This window comes from Aphelocoma coerulescens, chromosome 2, assembly GCF_041296385.1.
Source record: "Aphelocoma coerulescens isolate FSJ_1873_10779 chromosome 2, UR_Acoe_1.0, whole genome shotgun sequence".
Lineage (NCBI taxonomy): Eukaryota > Metazoa > Chordata > Aves > Passeriformes > Corvidae > Aphelocoma > Aphelocoma coerulescens.
In genome coordinates this window covers 168,642,881-168,656,959 of record NC_091015.1, presented here as the reverse complement: position 1 = coordinate 168,656,959, position 14,079 = coordinate 168,642,881, and the positions used below count along the sequence as shown (strand labels likewise).

Genomic DNA, 14,079 nt, shown 5'->3' with positions numbered 1-14,079 from the left:
CATTAGGGTTAAAGGAATTGGGGTGTGGAAATAGAGTTTGGTTGGGTTTAAATCCTGAATATGTGGAAATTCACAGAATTTGGGCATGAATGCAAATAAATGAATCTCCAAAGAAATGTTGCAGAGGATGGGGGTAAGATTTTTTTTATTTTATTTTTTTCTCTTTTCTCCTTTTCCCCTTTAGGTCTTGGAGGAGGCTTGTTAATCTCATCAGGCCTCTTGTCTGGGCATGGCCAGTTTGTTCCTCTGATGAAGTTTCCTGACCTGCAGATTTTCTGAGCTTTGACAGGGAAGCCACAGAATCACCGAATCACAGAATCACAGAACCACTGAGGCTGGAAAAAACCTCTGAGATCATCCAGTCCAACCTGTGACCGACCCCTGCCCTGTCACCCAGACCATGGCACCATGTGCCACATCCAGTCTTTCCTCAAACTCCTCCAGGGACAATGATCCCACCACCTGCCTGGGCAGCCCATTCCAATATCAAATCACCCTTTCTATGAAAAAATTCCTCCTAATGTCCGACCTAAACATCCCCTGATACAGCCTAAGGCCATGTCCTCTCGTCCTATTGCTTTTTCCCTGGGAGTAGAGCCTGACCCTCTTCTAGCTCCACCTTCCTGTCAGGAAGTGGGGGAGAGTGAGAAGGTCCCCCTAAGTCTCCTTTTCTCCAGGCTGAGCCCCCTCAGCTCTCAGCTGGCACTGATCTGCCACCTTCTCAACCCATTCTGGCAGCAATGTGGCACCTCCTCAGCCCAGGCTGGCACAGGACCGGCACTGCACTGGCATCTCCACAACCCAGCTTGGCACCTCCTCAGCCCAGGCTGGCACCCTGAGGAGTGGGGCTGGGCTTAAAGAGGTGCTGTGGGTGCCCCTGCCCAGCCCCGAGCTCCCTCCAGCCACGCTCAGCTCAGGACCCTGCGGCACCTTTGGGGCAGGAGCCGCCACTTCCCTCCGGGATGCGCCCCAAGGGGTTGGGATGGAGCCAAGGGGGCACTCGGGGTGCGGGTGTCACCCTTGAGGGCTCCAGTCCTGGCAGAGGGAGGGGCTGGGGGTGCCGGGAGGGAGCCCTGATGCAGAGGAACTGTGAGCTGAGCCCGTGCTCAGGAATTCCACAGACCTGGGATGCAGCAGGAGGGCTGGAGGAAATGATCCTTTTAGTTGAGGAATCCAAATCGAAGGAGAATGATCTCCAAGGAACTGCAGCAGGGAATTCCGAGCCCAGCCTCCCTCTGGGGGTTGCTGCCAAGCTTGGGCGTGTCCTGCAGCAGAGCCTGGGAAACTCAGCCTGGGCTGGAATCACACGGGCTGGAGCAGAGCCGGGATGCTGAGTCTGCACAGCTGCGATGTTGGGATGCTGGGGTGTCCTGGTGCTGTGTTTAGAGCAGCGGGGGGGGGGGGCAGGATGCAGGGATGCTGTGTCTGTGGCAGCGGGGATGTTGGGATGCTGTGTCTATGGCAACGGGGATGTTGGGATGCAGGGATGCTGTGTCTGTGGCAGCTGGGATGTTGGGATGCAGGGATGTTGGGATGCAGGGATGTTGGGATACCAAGGTGCTGTGTCTACAGCAGTTGTGGTGCTGTCTTTGGCAGCCCCGAGCTTTCGGGGATAGCTGCAGCAGCCATTGAGCAACTCTGTCTGGGAGCACCTGTCAACGGAGGCTCTGGTGTTTAGGGAAAAACATCCCAAAATCCATGGGTAAGCACAGGACCTTCTTCCTTGAGTGCTGCAGCTCAGGGACTGAGCGTGGCCAGGGCTGGGCTGGACCGGGCTCTCGGCCAGGATGTCCCTGCCCGTTGCAGGGGGCTGGACGAGATCAGCTTTAAAGGTCCCTCCCAGTCCAGACTATCCTGCGATCTGAGAGTCCAACCTTTCTAATCCCTGAAGGAAGCGGCAGCGGGGGGAAGGAGAGGCCAAGAGGCTGCTGGGGATGGGCCTCCACATCTCGGCTCCGCAGCCAAGGGCTCACAGACTCCAGCTCCGTTTTGGAGTAGGGGTCTGAAACTCCAGGCCTTGTTCAGACCAGGGCCTCCCTGTGGGCTAGAGGTCCTGGTGTGGAGCAGGAGCAGCTGCAGTGGAGGCTGGAGAAGCACTGAACCCCAGAGCCTGGTGCCAGCAGGACAGGAGTGGCTCGAGGCTTTTGAGTTTGGATCGTTTTGGGGGAAAAGGAAACTCAGGTGCTCCTGGTCCTCTGCTGAGGATTGTTTCCCTGAAAAATCAGGCTGGAGGTCTCATCCCCAATGGATACAGGTGCTTCAGTAAGCTCAGTCAGGCATTACATGATTACAGGATTCACCTGAAACTGGATCCGGTTCATTCCTGTAGCTGTTACTCCTGCTTCCCCCCACCCTTCCCAGTGTGGAAACACTTTTTTCCAAGTCCCTTTGATGTGAATAATTAATCACCAGCTGAAATCCTGCATCTGGACACCCCATCAGAGTATTCTTCCCACTTGGAAGACAAGCAGGAAGAGCCCAAATCACTTGGGAAGCGACAGCCTGAAGCAAAGCAGCTGCACAAGGAGGTTGCTCAGTGTCTCACTGGTGCTTGGACAGGCTCTGTTCATATCAGCTTCATCTCAGGTAAATGGTTCAACTCGGTGGGAATAAGGGAAGATCCTGATTTGTCAGTGTTTTGCGGCGTGTACTGCCTGGTGTGGAGATCTTTGTTTCCATGGCTGTTGGGAGAGGCAGCCGGAAAATAACAGGGCTGGCATTGCCAACACATGAGTGCCCTGTCCTTCCAAACCCCCAACCTGGCATGGGGAGACTGGGCAGCACTGGTGAGTTTGTGTGGGTGCTCCAGAGAGTCCTTTACCTGCAGCCAAACCCAGGGGCTGGCTGAAATCATTGCAGGTTACAGCCATGGATGTTGTTTTAGGGGTCTATTTTGTATGAGCTGATTACCAGGCTTTTCCCTGGCAGTTGTGTGGGGAGTGACCACAAAAGCCTTTGTTGGTCTGACAATTCATACCTGGATCTCAGCCAGAGCCTGGAGCAGAGCTCCAGCTTGATCCCACCTGTTCCCAATGACATCAGAGCTCCTGGCGATTGTCCCTGGGACCTCCCTCCTGCAGAGCCCAAGAGCTGCTGCTGCGGGCACAGGTCTCTCTCACATGAGCCATTTGCACTGAGAGCCATAATTTCATGGAATTCTGGAATGGTTTGGGTTGAAGGGACTGTAAAGCCCACCCAGTCTCACCCCACTGCCATGAGCAGGGACACCTTCCACTAGACCAGGTTGCTCCATCCAGCCTGGCCTTGAACCCTTCCAGGGATGGGGCAGCCACCATCTCCCCGGGACAGAAGGAGAACATCAATATGGATCTAGTCCATAAATATATTCTATGGATCCTTGTGACCAGAGATCAAACCCCTCCGTGCTTCCACTGCCAAAAGGATTTGGTTGCTTCCACGTTTATTTCCAGGTCACGGACAGGCGGTTTGGGGTCAGTGGCCACCCCTGGCGGGCGAGCGCGGCAGGTGGTCCCAGCGGCGCCGTGGGCCTCGTGCTGGTGTGAGCAGTGCTGCCTGCTGGGCGCACTGGTGCTCCCGGAGCAGCTGCTCCTGCTGATCTTGCAGCTGGATTTTGGTGTCCTTGAGGAGCTGGCAGTGTTGGAGGAAGCCGAGCAGCTCCTGGCGCAGGTGCCTGTTCTCTGCTTTCACCTGCTCCACGTGCTGGACCAGAGCTTGGAGCGCCACTTCCTGTGCTCTGCAGGTGAGCTCCTGCATCCTCTGGTGGAATTCCTGCTCACAATCAGCCTTTTCCTGCAGGAACCTGCTCCTTATGGCGCGGGTTTCCTCAGCACACCGTATCCTGGTGACTCGCAATTCCTTCTCCAGCGCCTTCACCCTCTGCTCCGCCTGGACTAACAGGTCCCTGTACGGCTCCAGCTCCTCCAGTTCCGTGTCCAGGAGTGCAGCCTCGGCCTCTGTGTCCCGCAGGGAGCTCCTCACCTCCTGCTCCTTCGCAGCATACTGTGGGATCAGCTCCTCCTTCTGTGCCTGGATGTGGGCCAGATCCCGGCAATTCTGGTTGTTCAGGGTGATAACCATATGCGGGGGGTCCTGGCTGCACTTTGCTGTGCAGGACAGGTAAGCCTGGTTCTGCTCCTGAGTCCCCTGGGCTTCCTTTTCCAGGCATTTGTTTCCCTGCAGGAGCTGCTCCGCTCTTCCCAGGTATGTGTCCAGGTGTTCTGTGAGGATCCTGCATTCCTCCTGCAGGTACAGCTTCCTCTCCTGGGGGGGGTTTTCCATGTCACTTATTTCTTTGGGTGTCTCTCCATCCTTGGTCCCCATTCTTTGCTTGTTTTTCCCAGCAGTCAGGGCATCTTCTTTCCCCGTGGATTTGGATGCCCTTTCCCAATCAATCTGTGAAAAACTGGAACAGAAGGAAAAAAGGCCAGTTCAGAGCAAATATTTTTGCTGCAGTTCTGCCCTTGTGTTTCCAACTAGTTCTTCCAGCAGATCAAATGTTTGACCCAAAACTGTTTGGGATGGAAGTGCAGGTGCCATACCTGGATTTGCATTTCCTGAATTGCCTCAGGAGAAAACCAAAAATGCACATTTTTAAAGAATTCTTTTTTTTTTGCCACATAATGCTAGGATATTCCTAACAGTTTGGAGAGTTTGGAAGAAAAAGTGCAAATACACCCTGTTCCCCCCTCACTGATTCCAGTGTTTGAAGAGGCAGCTGCATCCCAACCAGTATCTCCTGTCACAAACCAGTATCTCACATCCCAATTTCAGGAGATTCTCTTTTAAAATATATTAATCAGCATTATTTTAATGAGATTCATGTTTTTAAACACTTTTTAAGCATTAATTTCAGGATTGGCTGAATTTATGAACTCTTTATTCCAGTGTAGAATGCTGGAATTCAGGATTTAGAGCTGGAGTCTGACAAGTCCGATAGTTTTAGTGAATGTTTGTAATTAAAAATTCTCCTTTCCTAATACAATTCATGTCAATTTTTACAGAAAAAAAATGCAGAATTCCAGGAGATGGATAAAAAACAGAATAAATCCACTAAAATCCCTGCACAGGCTGTACTGATGCTGGAATTTTTGGGAGTTGGTGCAGGGGATGTGTGAGGGTCAGAGAATTCCCAAATCCCCATGGGAAAAGGACAAAGTTGGGATTGTACAAACTTTGGGATTTTAAGGCACTGACCTTCCCTGCTCCCAGGTTTTCCAGCTGCTTCCCTGGTCCCACTGCTTCTGGTTTGCTGCTGGCCAGACTGGTCCTGGAGCCCAAGTGTTTGGGAGCTGTGTCCATGGAGATGAGGAGTGAGATCATAAGGGGGAGGTCCACAGTGAGTCCCTGGGAAACTGCAGTGGGATCCCATCCCCAGTCAAGTTCCACAGTGGAATCTGATCCCCAAGGAAGCTCTGCCGCAGGATCCCATCCCCTGGGAAACTCTGTCACCAGCACCCCCAGATCCTTTTCCAGGTTTCCAGCCACTCTGCCCCAAGCCTGGAGCCTTCCATGTGGTCATTGTGACCCCAGGGCAGGACCCAGCACTTGGCCATGCTGACCCTCACACCATTGACCTCAGCCCGTCGATCCCATCCCATCCCATCCCATCCCATCCCATCCCATCCCATCCCATCCCATCCCATCCCATCCAGCCTGGCCAGATCCCTCTGCAGGGGGATCCAGGAGGCAGGAGGCTGTGCCAGTTCCTAAAGGTTACTCAGTTGGGTCTCCAAACCCTCAGCTTTTCCTGGGATCCCAGCTCCCAGGGCAGCATGCGGGATTGAATTTAGCAGGATTTATCGAATTTATGTATCTGGAGCAGTTAATGATTATTTTAGTGTTTCTTGAAAACCTTGGGAACGGGATGTGTGGAAAGATGGATGCTGAAATAAAAAGCTGTTTCCGCTTTCATAGAGATGGTGGCAAAGATATGCAGGAAACAAGAGGAGTTTTGTTATAACATGAGGTGGAAAACTGGGAAATAAAGCTAAGAGAGGTAGGAAAAAAAAAAAAAAAAGGATGGAAGGAGCAGCCAAAATATGGCAAAAAGCTGAAATGGATTTCTTATTCTTGTTCCATATTATCATGGAATCCTGGGACAGTGGTGGGTTGGAGGGACTCTACAGCTCATCTTGTTCTGCTCTGTGCCATGGGCAGGGACACCTTCCACTAGCCCAGGTTGCTCCAAGCCCTGTCCAACGTGACCTTGAACACTTCCAGGGGTGGGGCAGCCACAGCTTCTCTGGGCAACCCAGGTCAGGGCCTCCCCACCCTCACAGGGAAGGATTTCTTCCCAAGATCCCATCTAATCCTGCCCTCTGGCAGTGGGAAACCATTCCCCCTTGTGCTGTCCCTCCAGGCCCATGTCCAGAGTCAGCAGAGCAGGGTCAGGTGGAGAAAAATGAAAAGGAAACTCATGGATTGAGTTAGAACCAGTTTAATAATTCGAAAGAAAAGTTAAAAACATGGGAAAGGAGAAAAGTCAAAAAGAGAAGAAAATCCCCACTGTCCCCCTCTTTCCCCAACCCACGCAGCTGCACCCTGACACCCCAGCCATGGCTCAGGGAGGGTGTCCACAGGGCTTGTCCAGTGTCCACCCTTTGGGGGGGACTCTCTGTGCCCCCGGCCAGTTCTGCCATCCTGGTGACGCCAGTGGTTCCATCTGTGACACCTTGTCTTCAGCAGGCATGATGACCTCATGGCTCAGGGGATGCTGGTGACAGCTGCCAGTGCTGCCAGGAGTCCAGTGAGGCCTGGGGGGGTCTCTGGGGACACTTCTGCCTGGGGAGGCCAGAGAAGAGGGTCAGGGAGCTCCCTACTTTGTGCAAAGTAGAATAAAAACTAGAAATCCCTCATCTTGGGGTGTAAAATAGTGCTGCCCCCAGGAAACAAGCCCACCATTGGGACAACACCATGACATCCCATCCTATCCTATCCCATGCTCTCCTGTGCCAGGCTGTGCCATCCCAGGAAAGCAGCTGGAGCCATGCGATGCCACACACCCAAAGCCCTGCCACCTCCCTCAGCTGCCCCACCACAAACTCTCCTGCCCCAACAGAGCTGGTGCCCTCGTGCCCCCCGCACCCAGCTGCAGGTGTCCCCATGCCAGGGATGTCACCTCGGAACCACGCGCAGTTGTATTTGCTGTGCACACCATGGGAGCAGAGGTGGATGTAGATGTCGTCCCCTTGGTGGGTGATATTGGTGACCTTGAAGGTCTCAAAGGGTGGGATGAGGACCTCTTCCTCCTCGGGGTAGTTGGAGAAATACCGGGTGTCAGCACTGTGGCAGGTGTCCACCTCAAAGGTGGTTCTGGTGCCGTAAGACTCGCTGACATTTTTCAGCAAGGAGACGGAGGCGAACTGGCCAAAGCGGATGATCTGTCCGATCCTGCTGGTGAAGTGGATACCATCGATACCCTGGTACACATGGAGGCAGTGGGGGTGGCCCTGGGCACCCCGCGGGTCACTCAGGGCCTCGGTCAGCAGGAAATGCAGCACCTTGAAGTGGAAGGTGTCCAGGTATTCCCGTTGGGAGCGCCCAGCCACACGCACAGCCCTGTTGAACTCCAGGTACAGGCCCTCCTCCATCGTGTAGGCCAGGAGGGCGATGGCCTGTTCCAGCTGCAGCAGCGACCCCAGGTAGGGGCGGCTGCCCCATTTGGCTGTGGCCCTGTTCCAGGCCTCGGCGTAGTCACCGTGGGGGACAAACTCCGTGCGGTTGAGTGCTGGCAGCACCCTCACCATTTTGAAGTGGCAGTGCAGGTACTGGTCATCGAAGGAGTTGGGGGCCATGTCCAGTGCAATCTCCTTGATGGCACTGCTACGGTCCCACCAGTGCAGGTGGATGCTGGTAGCCAGGGTCCCAGCCAGCAGCACCAGCGACAGGAGTTCCATGGTGGGCAGAGACTCTCCAGGGACCCCCCGGACCCTGCAGGGACTCGGGGGGGGGGATGTGGGCAGTTCCTCTGTGAGGGGCTGAGGAGGTGGGGAGGGAGAGAGGGGACAGCCCAGGGAGAGGGGGGCACCCCAGCTGCATCTCTGGCCAGGAGCCCCCTGGCCATGTCCCAGTAGTGCCCTGACCCCAAGCCTGGTCCCATGGGCTGCTGTCCCCCACACATCCAGCATCCCGGCCTGGTCCCCACAGCTCCATGGCATCACTCCCAGGACCCCGACCCAAAGCGTTACCTGTGCCCTGGGTGGGTGCAGGGTCTGGGTGCTGCTCTCCCAGCAGTCTCCCAGCTCTCCCCTCTCAGTCCCTCCCTGCACTTCTGGACAGGGGACATGTGGTTCCTCTGGCATTTTATAGCTGAGATAGCTGGGCTTGGATCCAGACACTCTCCTTGCTCCTGGGAAATTTTACTGTTCCCCCACAGGACTCAAAGAAGCCACCGTCCCCTCTAGCCCCTGGGATGGGCAGGAACCCCCTGATAAATCCTCTCAGCCCCCACCCAGGTGTGGTGGGTTGAAATAATTCAGCAAAACCACAAGCAAAAACAAAAGGTTGCATAAGCAAAGGCAAAAAAGTAAGATTTTATTCTCTACTTCCCATGAGTAGGTGAAGTCCAGCCACTTCCCAGAAAGCAGGGCTCCAGCACTTGGAGCCGTTTCTTCAGGAGGCAAATATTGCAAATAACAAATTTCCCCCACTTCCTCCTCCTTTTCTGAGCTTTTATATCTGAGCCAAGGTCATGTGGCCTGGGCTATCCCTGTGGTCAGCTGGGTCAGTTGTCCTGGCTGTGTCCCCTCCCAAGGCCCTGGCCTGACAGATGGGAGCTGGAATGTTGGGGAGACGATGCTGGTGCAGTGCCAGCCCTGCTCAGCAGCACCAAAGCACAGGGGTGTCATCGGCACCTGCCCAGGTCCCACTGCCGAGCCCAGCTGGGAGGGCTGCTGGGGGAACAAGAGCTCCAGCTCAGTCACTCCAAACACACCAGGGTGAGGGAAGGTCCCACTGTGGGGCCAAGGGGCACCAGGAGGGAGAGATGGAGGGGACAGAGCCCAGGATGGGTTGGGGCAGGACCTGGAGATCCCCCGGTGCTCACCCTGTCCCCAGGCTCAGCTCAGACTCACTGCCTGGGTGAGTTTATGGCAGCAGAATCCCTTGAAGTTCTCAATAGTTATTGATTAACTTGAGTTTAGGCTCTGCAGAGCCTAAACAGGATCAGGACAGGCCAGATTGATGGGCCAAGTCCTAGGGGATGAGGTTCATTGGGGCCAGGTTCTGGGTCCTGCCCTTGTGTCACCACAGCCCCCTGCAGAGACCTGGGCCTAGGGCAGAGCAGCTGGAAAGCTGGAAGAGAACCTGGGGGTGCTGGTGACAGTGGCTGAACAGGAGCCCAGGTGTGCCCAGGTGGGCAAGAGGCCAATGGGACCTGGCTGGTATCAGCTGGAGTGTGGCCACAGGCCCTGGCCAGGCCTGTGCTGGGCACTGTTTAGTCACCTCCAATGCTGGGTCAGTTTTGGGCCCATTCCAACTAAGAAGGACATTGAGGGGCTGGAATGTGTCCAGGGAAGGGCAACAGTGCTGGGAAAGGGTCATCCAGCCTTTCCAAACCCCTCTGCAGAGGTTCCTGCCCTCCTGCAGATCCATGCCCCTGCCCAGCCTGGTGTCCTCTGTGAGCTGGCTGAGGTGCCCTCAAACCCCTTGTCCAGAGCATTGATACAGATATTAAACAGGACTGGCCCCACTACTGAGCCTAGGGAATCCCACTGGTGTTCGGCCCCAGCTGGATGTAGCCCCATTGCCCACCACTCCCTGGGCCCAGCCATGAGCCACCAAGCAGTGCACCTGTCCAGGCCAGGAGCAGCCAGGTTCTCCAGGAAAATGTTGTGGGAAACGGTGTCAGAGCTTTACTCGAGTCCAGGCAGACACATCCACAGCCTTTCCCTCAGCCACTGAGAAGGTCACACTGTCACAGAGGGAGATCAGGTTGGTCAGGCAGGACCTGCCTGTCACAACCCTGAACTGGCTGGGCCTGATCCCCAGCTTGTTCTGCACGTGCTGTGTAATGACACTTGGGATGATCTGTTCCATGGCCTTCCCAGGCACCAAGGTCAGGCTGGCAGGCCTGGAGTTCCCTGGACCCTCTTTCTGGCCGTGCTTGTGGATGGGCATCACATTGGCATCTCCAGTCATCTTTGACCTCTCTGGGCAGCCAGGACTGATGATAAACAATGGAGAGCAGCTGGGCAAACTCTCCCTCGAGAGACACATTTTGTCAAACCTCTGAGCCTTATGCAGAACTGTAATTCTTGTCTTTGTCCCTGCCATGATCTTGCACTTCTGCTGAGGCTTAGGTAGATCAATGAAACCATTCTCAAAGCATCATGGGTTTGCTCCATTGTACTGCCCCTCCATTTATAGGAAACGGGACCATCCTATACTTGTACAAATGCTCAGAGCTGGCCTGAAAATTTAAATTTCATCTTTCTAGTTCCTAATGGCCAATTCATTGTCTCTCACACAGATCCTGCTGTCACGCCCATATTTCCTGGCTCCCTTGATGATTTCTGACAGGGCATGACACCAGCTGATGCATCACTCCAGGTACTGCCCCAGAAATAATAATTGGTATGAAGTCACAGGTTCGTGTTCCGTGTGGCAGGATTGCTCTATTACAGGATTGCTGTGACAGACACAGCAGGATATCTCTGATACAGACACTGCAGTTGAGGCAAATGAAAGCTCGATAAACCCAAATGTTTAAAAATGGAATGCCAGGACAAGGGGGAATGGCTTCCTACTGCCAGAGGGCAGAGATGGGATACTGAGAAGAAATCCTTCCCTGTGAGGGTGGGGAGGCCCTGACCTGGGTTGCCCAGAGAAGCTGTGGCTGCCCCACCCCTGGAAGTGTTCAAGGTCACGTTGGACAGGGCTTGGAGCAACCTGGGCTAGTGGAAGTTGTCCCTGTCCATGGCAGGGGCATGGAACTGGATGGGCTTTAATGTCCCTTCCCACCCAAACCCTTCTGTGATTTCACAACTTCATAAATTCCTTCCTTCCCAGTTTCACAGCCTCTGCCTGTGGTGGACAGTGAAGCTGAAAGGACAACTTTCCCCTCCTCCTGCCGGCACAAGGACCAGTCTCCCACCAATGTTTTACCAGTGCCTCACCAGTGCCTCAAGCTCTGGTGTCACTCAGGCATTGGTCACTTTCTGCTCATTGCAGGATTCTTTCTGACTCTGCAGTCTGAGAAATACAGTATCTTTCCTGCCCTGGGTTGGTGTCCCAGGCTGTTCCTGGGTTGTGCCCAGTGTCGCACAAGTGTGAGTGTGAAGAGTTGTCACAGTCAGACTGTGAGGAAGGAGGATCTGATCTCTGAAAGAAAAATGAGAGAGAAATGAGGTAAACAACCATGGCAGGAGCTGGTGGAGAGCTGGGTACAAGGCGAAAGGAGCTGGAACGGAGATTTGCGTCTGGAGAGGAGACGGTCTGAGGGCCATGTGACAGCGCTGGGATAAGAGATAGAGCAGGGTTAAACTTCAATGAGGAGAAACTGGACAGGAAAGATAAAGAGTGACAAAGCAGCCAGGAAACTGTGAAAGCAGTAGGGGATAGAACAGCAGTGTCCTGGGACAGCTCAGAGGCAATGATTCCCTTTGCATTTTGGCTTTTATCACGAAGCAGCACCTGGGTGCTGTGTCCCAGAACAGACATGTGTGGGCTTTAATCCATCTGTTGTGCCTTGTGCAGGGAGAAGGGATGGAGGCGGCTGCTCATTGTTTCTCTTGTGGCAGAGCTGGTTTCTCCAGCTTCACACTCCAGGAGTCTTCGATTCCTGTTCCATGCATGAGCATTGGCTGAGCTCTGTCCATGAGGACCTGTTTCATGCTCCTGGTTGCCTTCGTGCACAGTCTCTGGTCCCACCAAGTTTCTACAAGAGAAATGCCGCTCCACGACAGAATTTCACGCCGCGGCAGGGGCTTTTTGCAATGTGTTTTCCTAAATCCGATCCCCAGATCTGGCACCTGCCAGTGATGCACGTCCGTGTGTGTCTGCCTGTGTTTGTGTCTGTGTCTCTGTGCCTACCCATGAGTTACTGAGGGAACCCCCAGACCCCGCTGTGCAAACACATTCGGGCTCGTTCTTCTCTCTGGATGTTTTTCCTCCTGGATGTTTTCCGGGAGGCGGGGGTTGGCGGCTCCGCGGGGATGGTACCACTGCCGGACGCGCGTCCGGTCCATCTCAGGGCTGCGGCGCCGGCCCTCGGGGCGGTGCCGGGCGGCGGCGTGCGGGGCGGGGCGGGAGCGGACTCCATTTCCCAGGGACTCCGTTTCCCAGGGACACCCGCGGAGGGCGGTGCGGCCCCGGGCGCAGTCCGGGAGCGGCACCGGGAGCAGCTCCAGGCCAGGGCGGAGGGAGCGGGGCGGGGGCGCTGCCGCAGCGGGAGCGCGGCCGCCGCTCGGCGCAGCCCGGCCCGGCCCCCGCACATCCGGGAGCTCCCGCAGGCCCGGCCCGTCCTAGCCCGGCCCGGCCCGGGCGATCCCGGCCGGCTCGGCCCGGCCCGGCCCGGCGCGATGCTGCGCTGCATGCCGCCGCTCTGGCGCTGCAACCGGCACGTGGAGGCGCTGGACCGGCGGCACTGCTCGTTGCAGGCCGTGCCCGAGGAGATCTACCGCTACAGCCGCTCGCTCGAAGAGCTGCTGCTGGACGCCAATCAGCTCCGCGAGCTGCCCAAGGTGAGCCCCCGACCGGCACTGCCGCCCCACGGCTCCCGGAGCGCGGCTCGGCCCGGCCGCGGCCGCTCCGGCCCGCCCGAGCGCTGCCCCGGCCTGCGCGGTCCCTCTCGCCGAGCGGCCTCCGCTGAGCCCGGCGCCCTCCCCGTGCTCGGGGGGCCGGGGCCGGGCGCTTCTGCCGCGGAGCAGCGGCCGCGGGGAGTCCGTGCGCCCCGCGGGGACCGGCGGGCGCGGTGCGACCACCACGGGCCGAGACCGTGGCTGAGGAGGAGCCCCTCCGCTGTGAGGGGCATCTCGGCTGCTCGATTAGCGGGATAAAGGGGTCCCCTGCCCTCGGGGAGATGGCTTTATCCGAGTCATCAGTCCTGTGACAGTCACTGCCAAGCGAAGCACAGCATGAATTTAAATAAAACTCTGGTTTAATCAGTAAGCTGCAAAAAGTGTCGAGTAAGTTAATTAAAAGCGATAGAACTGCTTTATAGTTATGATCGTAGGGATGCTCCAAGGGCTGGAGCATCTCTGCTGTGAAGACAGGCTGCAAGAGCTGGGGGTGGCTGTTTGGCCTCGAGAAGAGAAGCTCTGGGGAGACCTTAGAGCCCTTTCCATTGCCTAAAGGGGCTTCAGGAGAGATGGAGAGGGACTTTGGACAAGGGCCTGGAGGGACAGGACAAGGGGGAATGGCTTCCCACTGCCAGAGAGCAGAGTTAAAAGGGTTATTGGGAAAAAATTCCTGAAGGGTGGCATGGCCCTGGCACAGGTTTCCCAGAGAAGCTGTGGCTGCCCCATTCCTGGAAGTGCCGAAGGTCTGGTTGGATGGGGCTTGGAGCAGCTTGAGATAGTGGAAGGTGTCCTTGCCTATGGAAGCGGGGGTGGGACTGGACGGTCTTTAAGATTCGTTCCATCCCAAATCATTCCGTGATCTGGGGCTCCAGCCTGCACTTGCAGCTTCTGTTGCCATTCTGTTCAGCCGCAGAGCTCTCCACACAGGGAACACCAGGAGAAGCCCTCCGTGTGCTGTTCCACGCCACCGTGATCTCTGCAGAAGCAGAGGACTGGACATCTGCTCCACTGCCAGCTTGGCCCAGGATCTCCTGACTCCCAAGGGTTTGCTTTTGCAGGGCAGGGTGCTGGGATGGGATGAGCTCTTGTGTTTGGGTCCTGAAGTACCATGCAGCTGGAACCCAAGCTGTGATGCTCCCATTCTGCCTGGTAATCTGGTACACGGGATGCTGCAGATGGGAATTTGAACCTGCCTCTTGGGAGGTACTGGGCTGTGGGATATTCCAGAGGAAGTTTTATCGTGTATCCCCTGTGGAAACTGTATGATTTTTTAAAAGTTATTTAAGTTCTGCCTGTGCCAGCGAGAGAAGGTGTTTGACTGCAGTGTGTTTGGAGAGATGGTCTTCAGAGAATATAGGCT

General features: G+C 55.8%; 3 protein-coding genes across 16 annotated transcripts in view; 1 reads left to right on the top strand and 2 right to left on the bottom strand.

Moving 5' to 3' along the window:
- Positions 1–1,447: 1,447 nt before the first annotated feature.
- CCDC166 (coiled-coil domain containing 166) lies at positions 1,448–5,856 on the bottom strand. The gene has a single exon (XM_069006077.1). It carries the CDS (start codon positions 4,300–4,302, stop codon positions 3,454–3,456), a length of 849 nt encoding a protein of 282 aa, XP_068862178.1. The 5' UTR covers positions 4,303–5,856; the 3' UTR covers positions 1,448–3,453.
- An 828-nt stretch (positions 5,857–6,684) lies between these two features.
- On the bottom strand, positions 6,685–7,917 carry LOC138106065 (NAD(P)(+)--arginine ADP-ribosyltransferase 2-like). The gene is given in 3 exon segments (XM_069006076.1): positions 6,685–6,741; positions 6,743–6,762; positions 7,100–7,917. Coding segments are annotated over 3 exon segments (855 nt in total). The 5' UTR covers positions 7,878–7,917.
- Positions 7,918–12,288: 4,371 nt separating this feature from the next.
- The window catches only part of SCRIB (scribble planar cell polarity protein), a 97,446-nt gene continuing 95,655 nt past the window's right edge, over positions 12,289–14,079 (top strand). For 7 of the 14 annotated variants that reach the window (XM_069005648.1, XM_069005650.1, XM_069005647.1 and 4 more), the window contains exon 1: positions 12,290–12,662. In XM_069005648.1, the coding sequence (XP_068861749.1) occupies positions 12,501–12,662 (162 nt within the window). In that variant the 5' untranslated portion in view covers positions 12,290–12,500. Of the gene's footprint in view, positions 12,663–14,079 lie in introns of all 14 variants that reach the window. The other 7 variants (XM_069005658.1, XM_069005657.1, XM_069005654.1 and 4 more) reach the window with 2 other exon arrangements.

Coding starts and splice junctions, on each gene's coding strand:
- CCDC166 (XM_069006077.1), bottom strand. CDS start 4,302: ATGGGGACCAAGGATGGAGAGACACCCAAAGAAATAAGTGACATGGAA.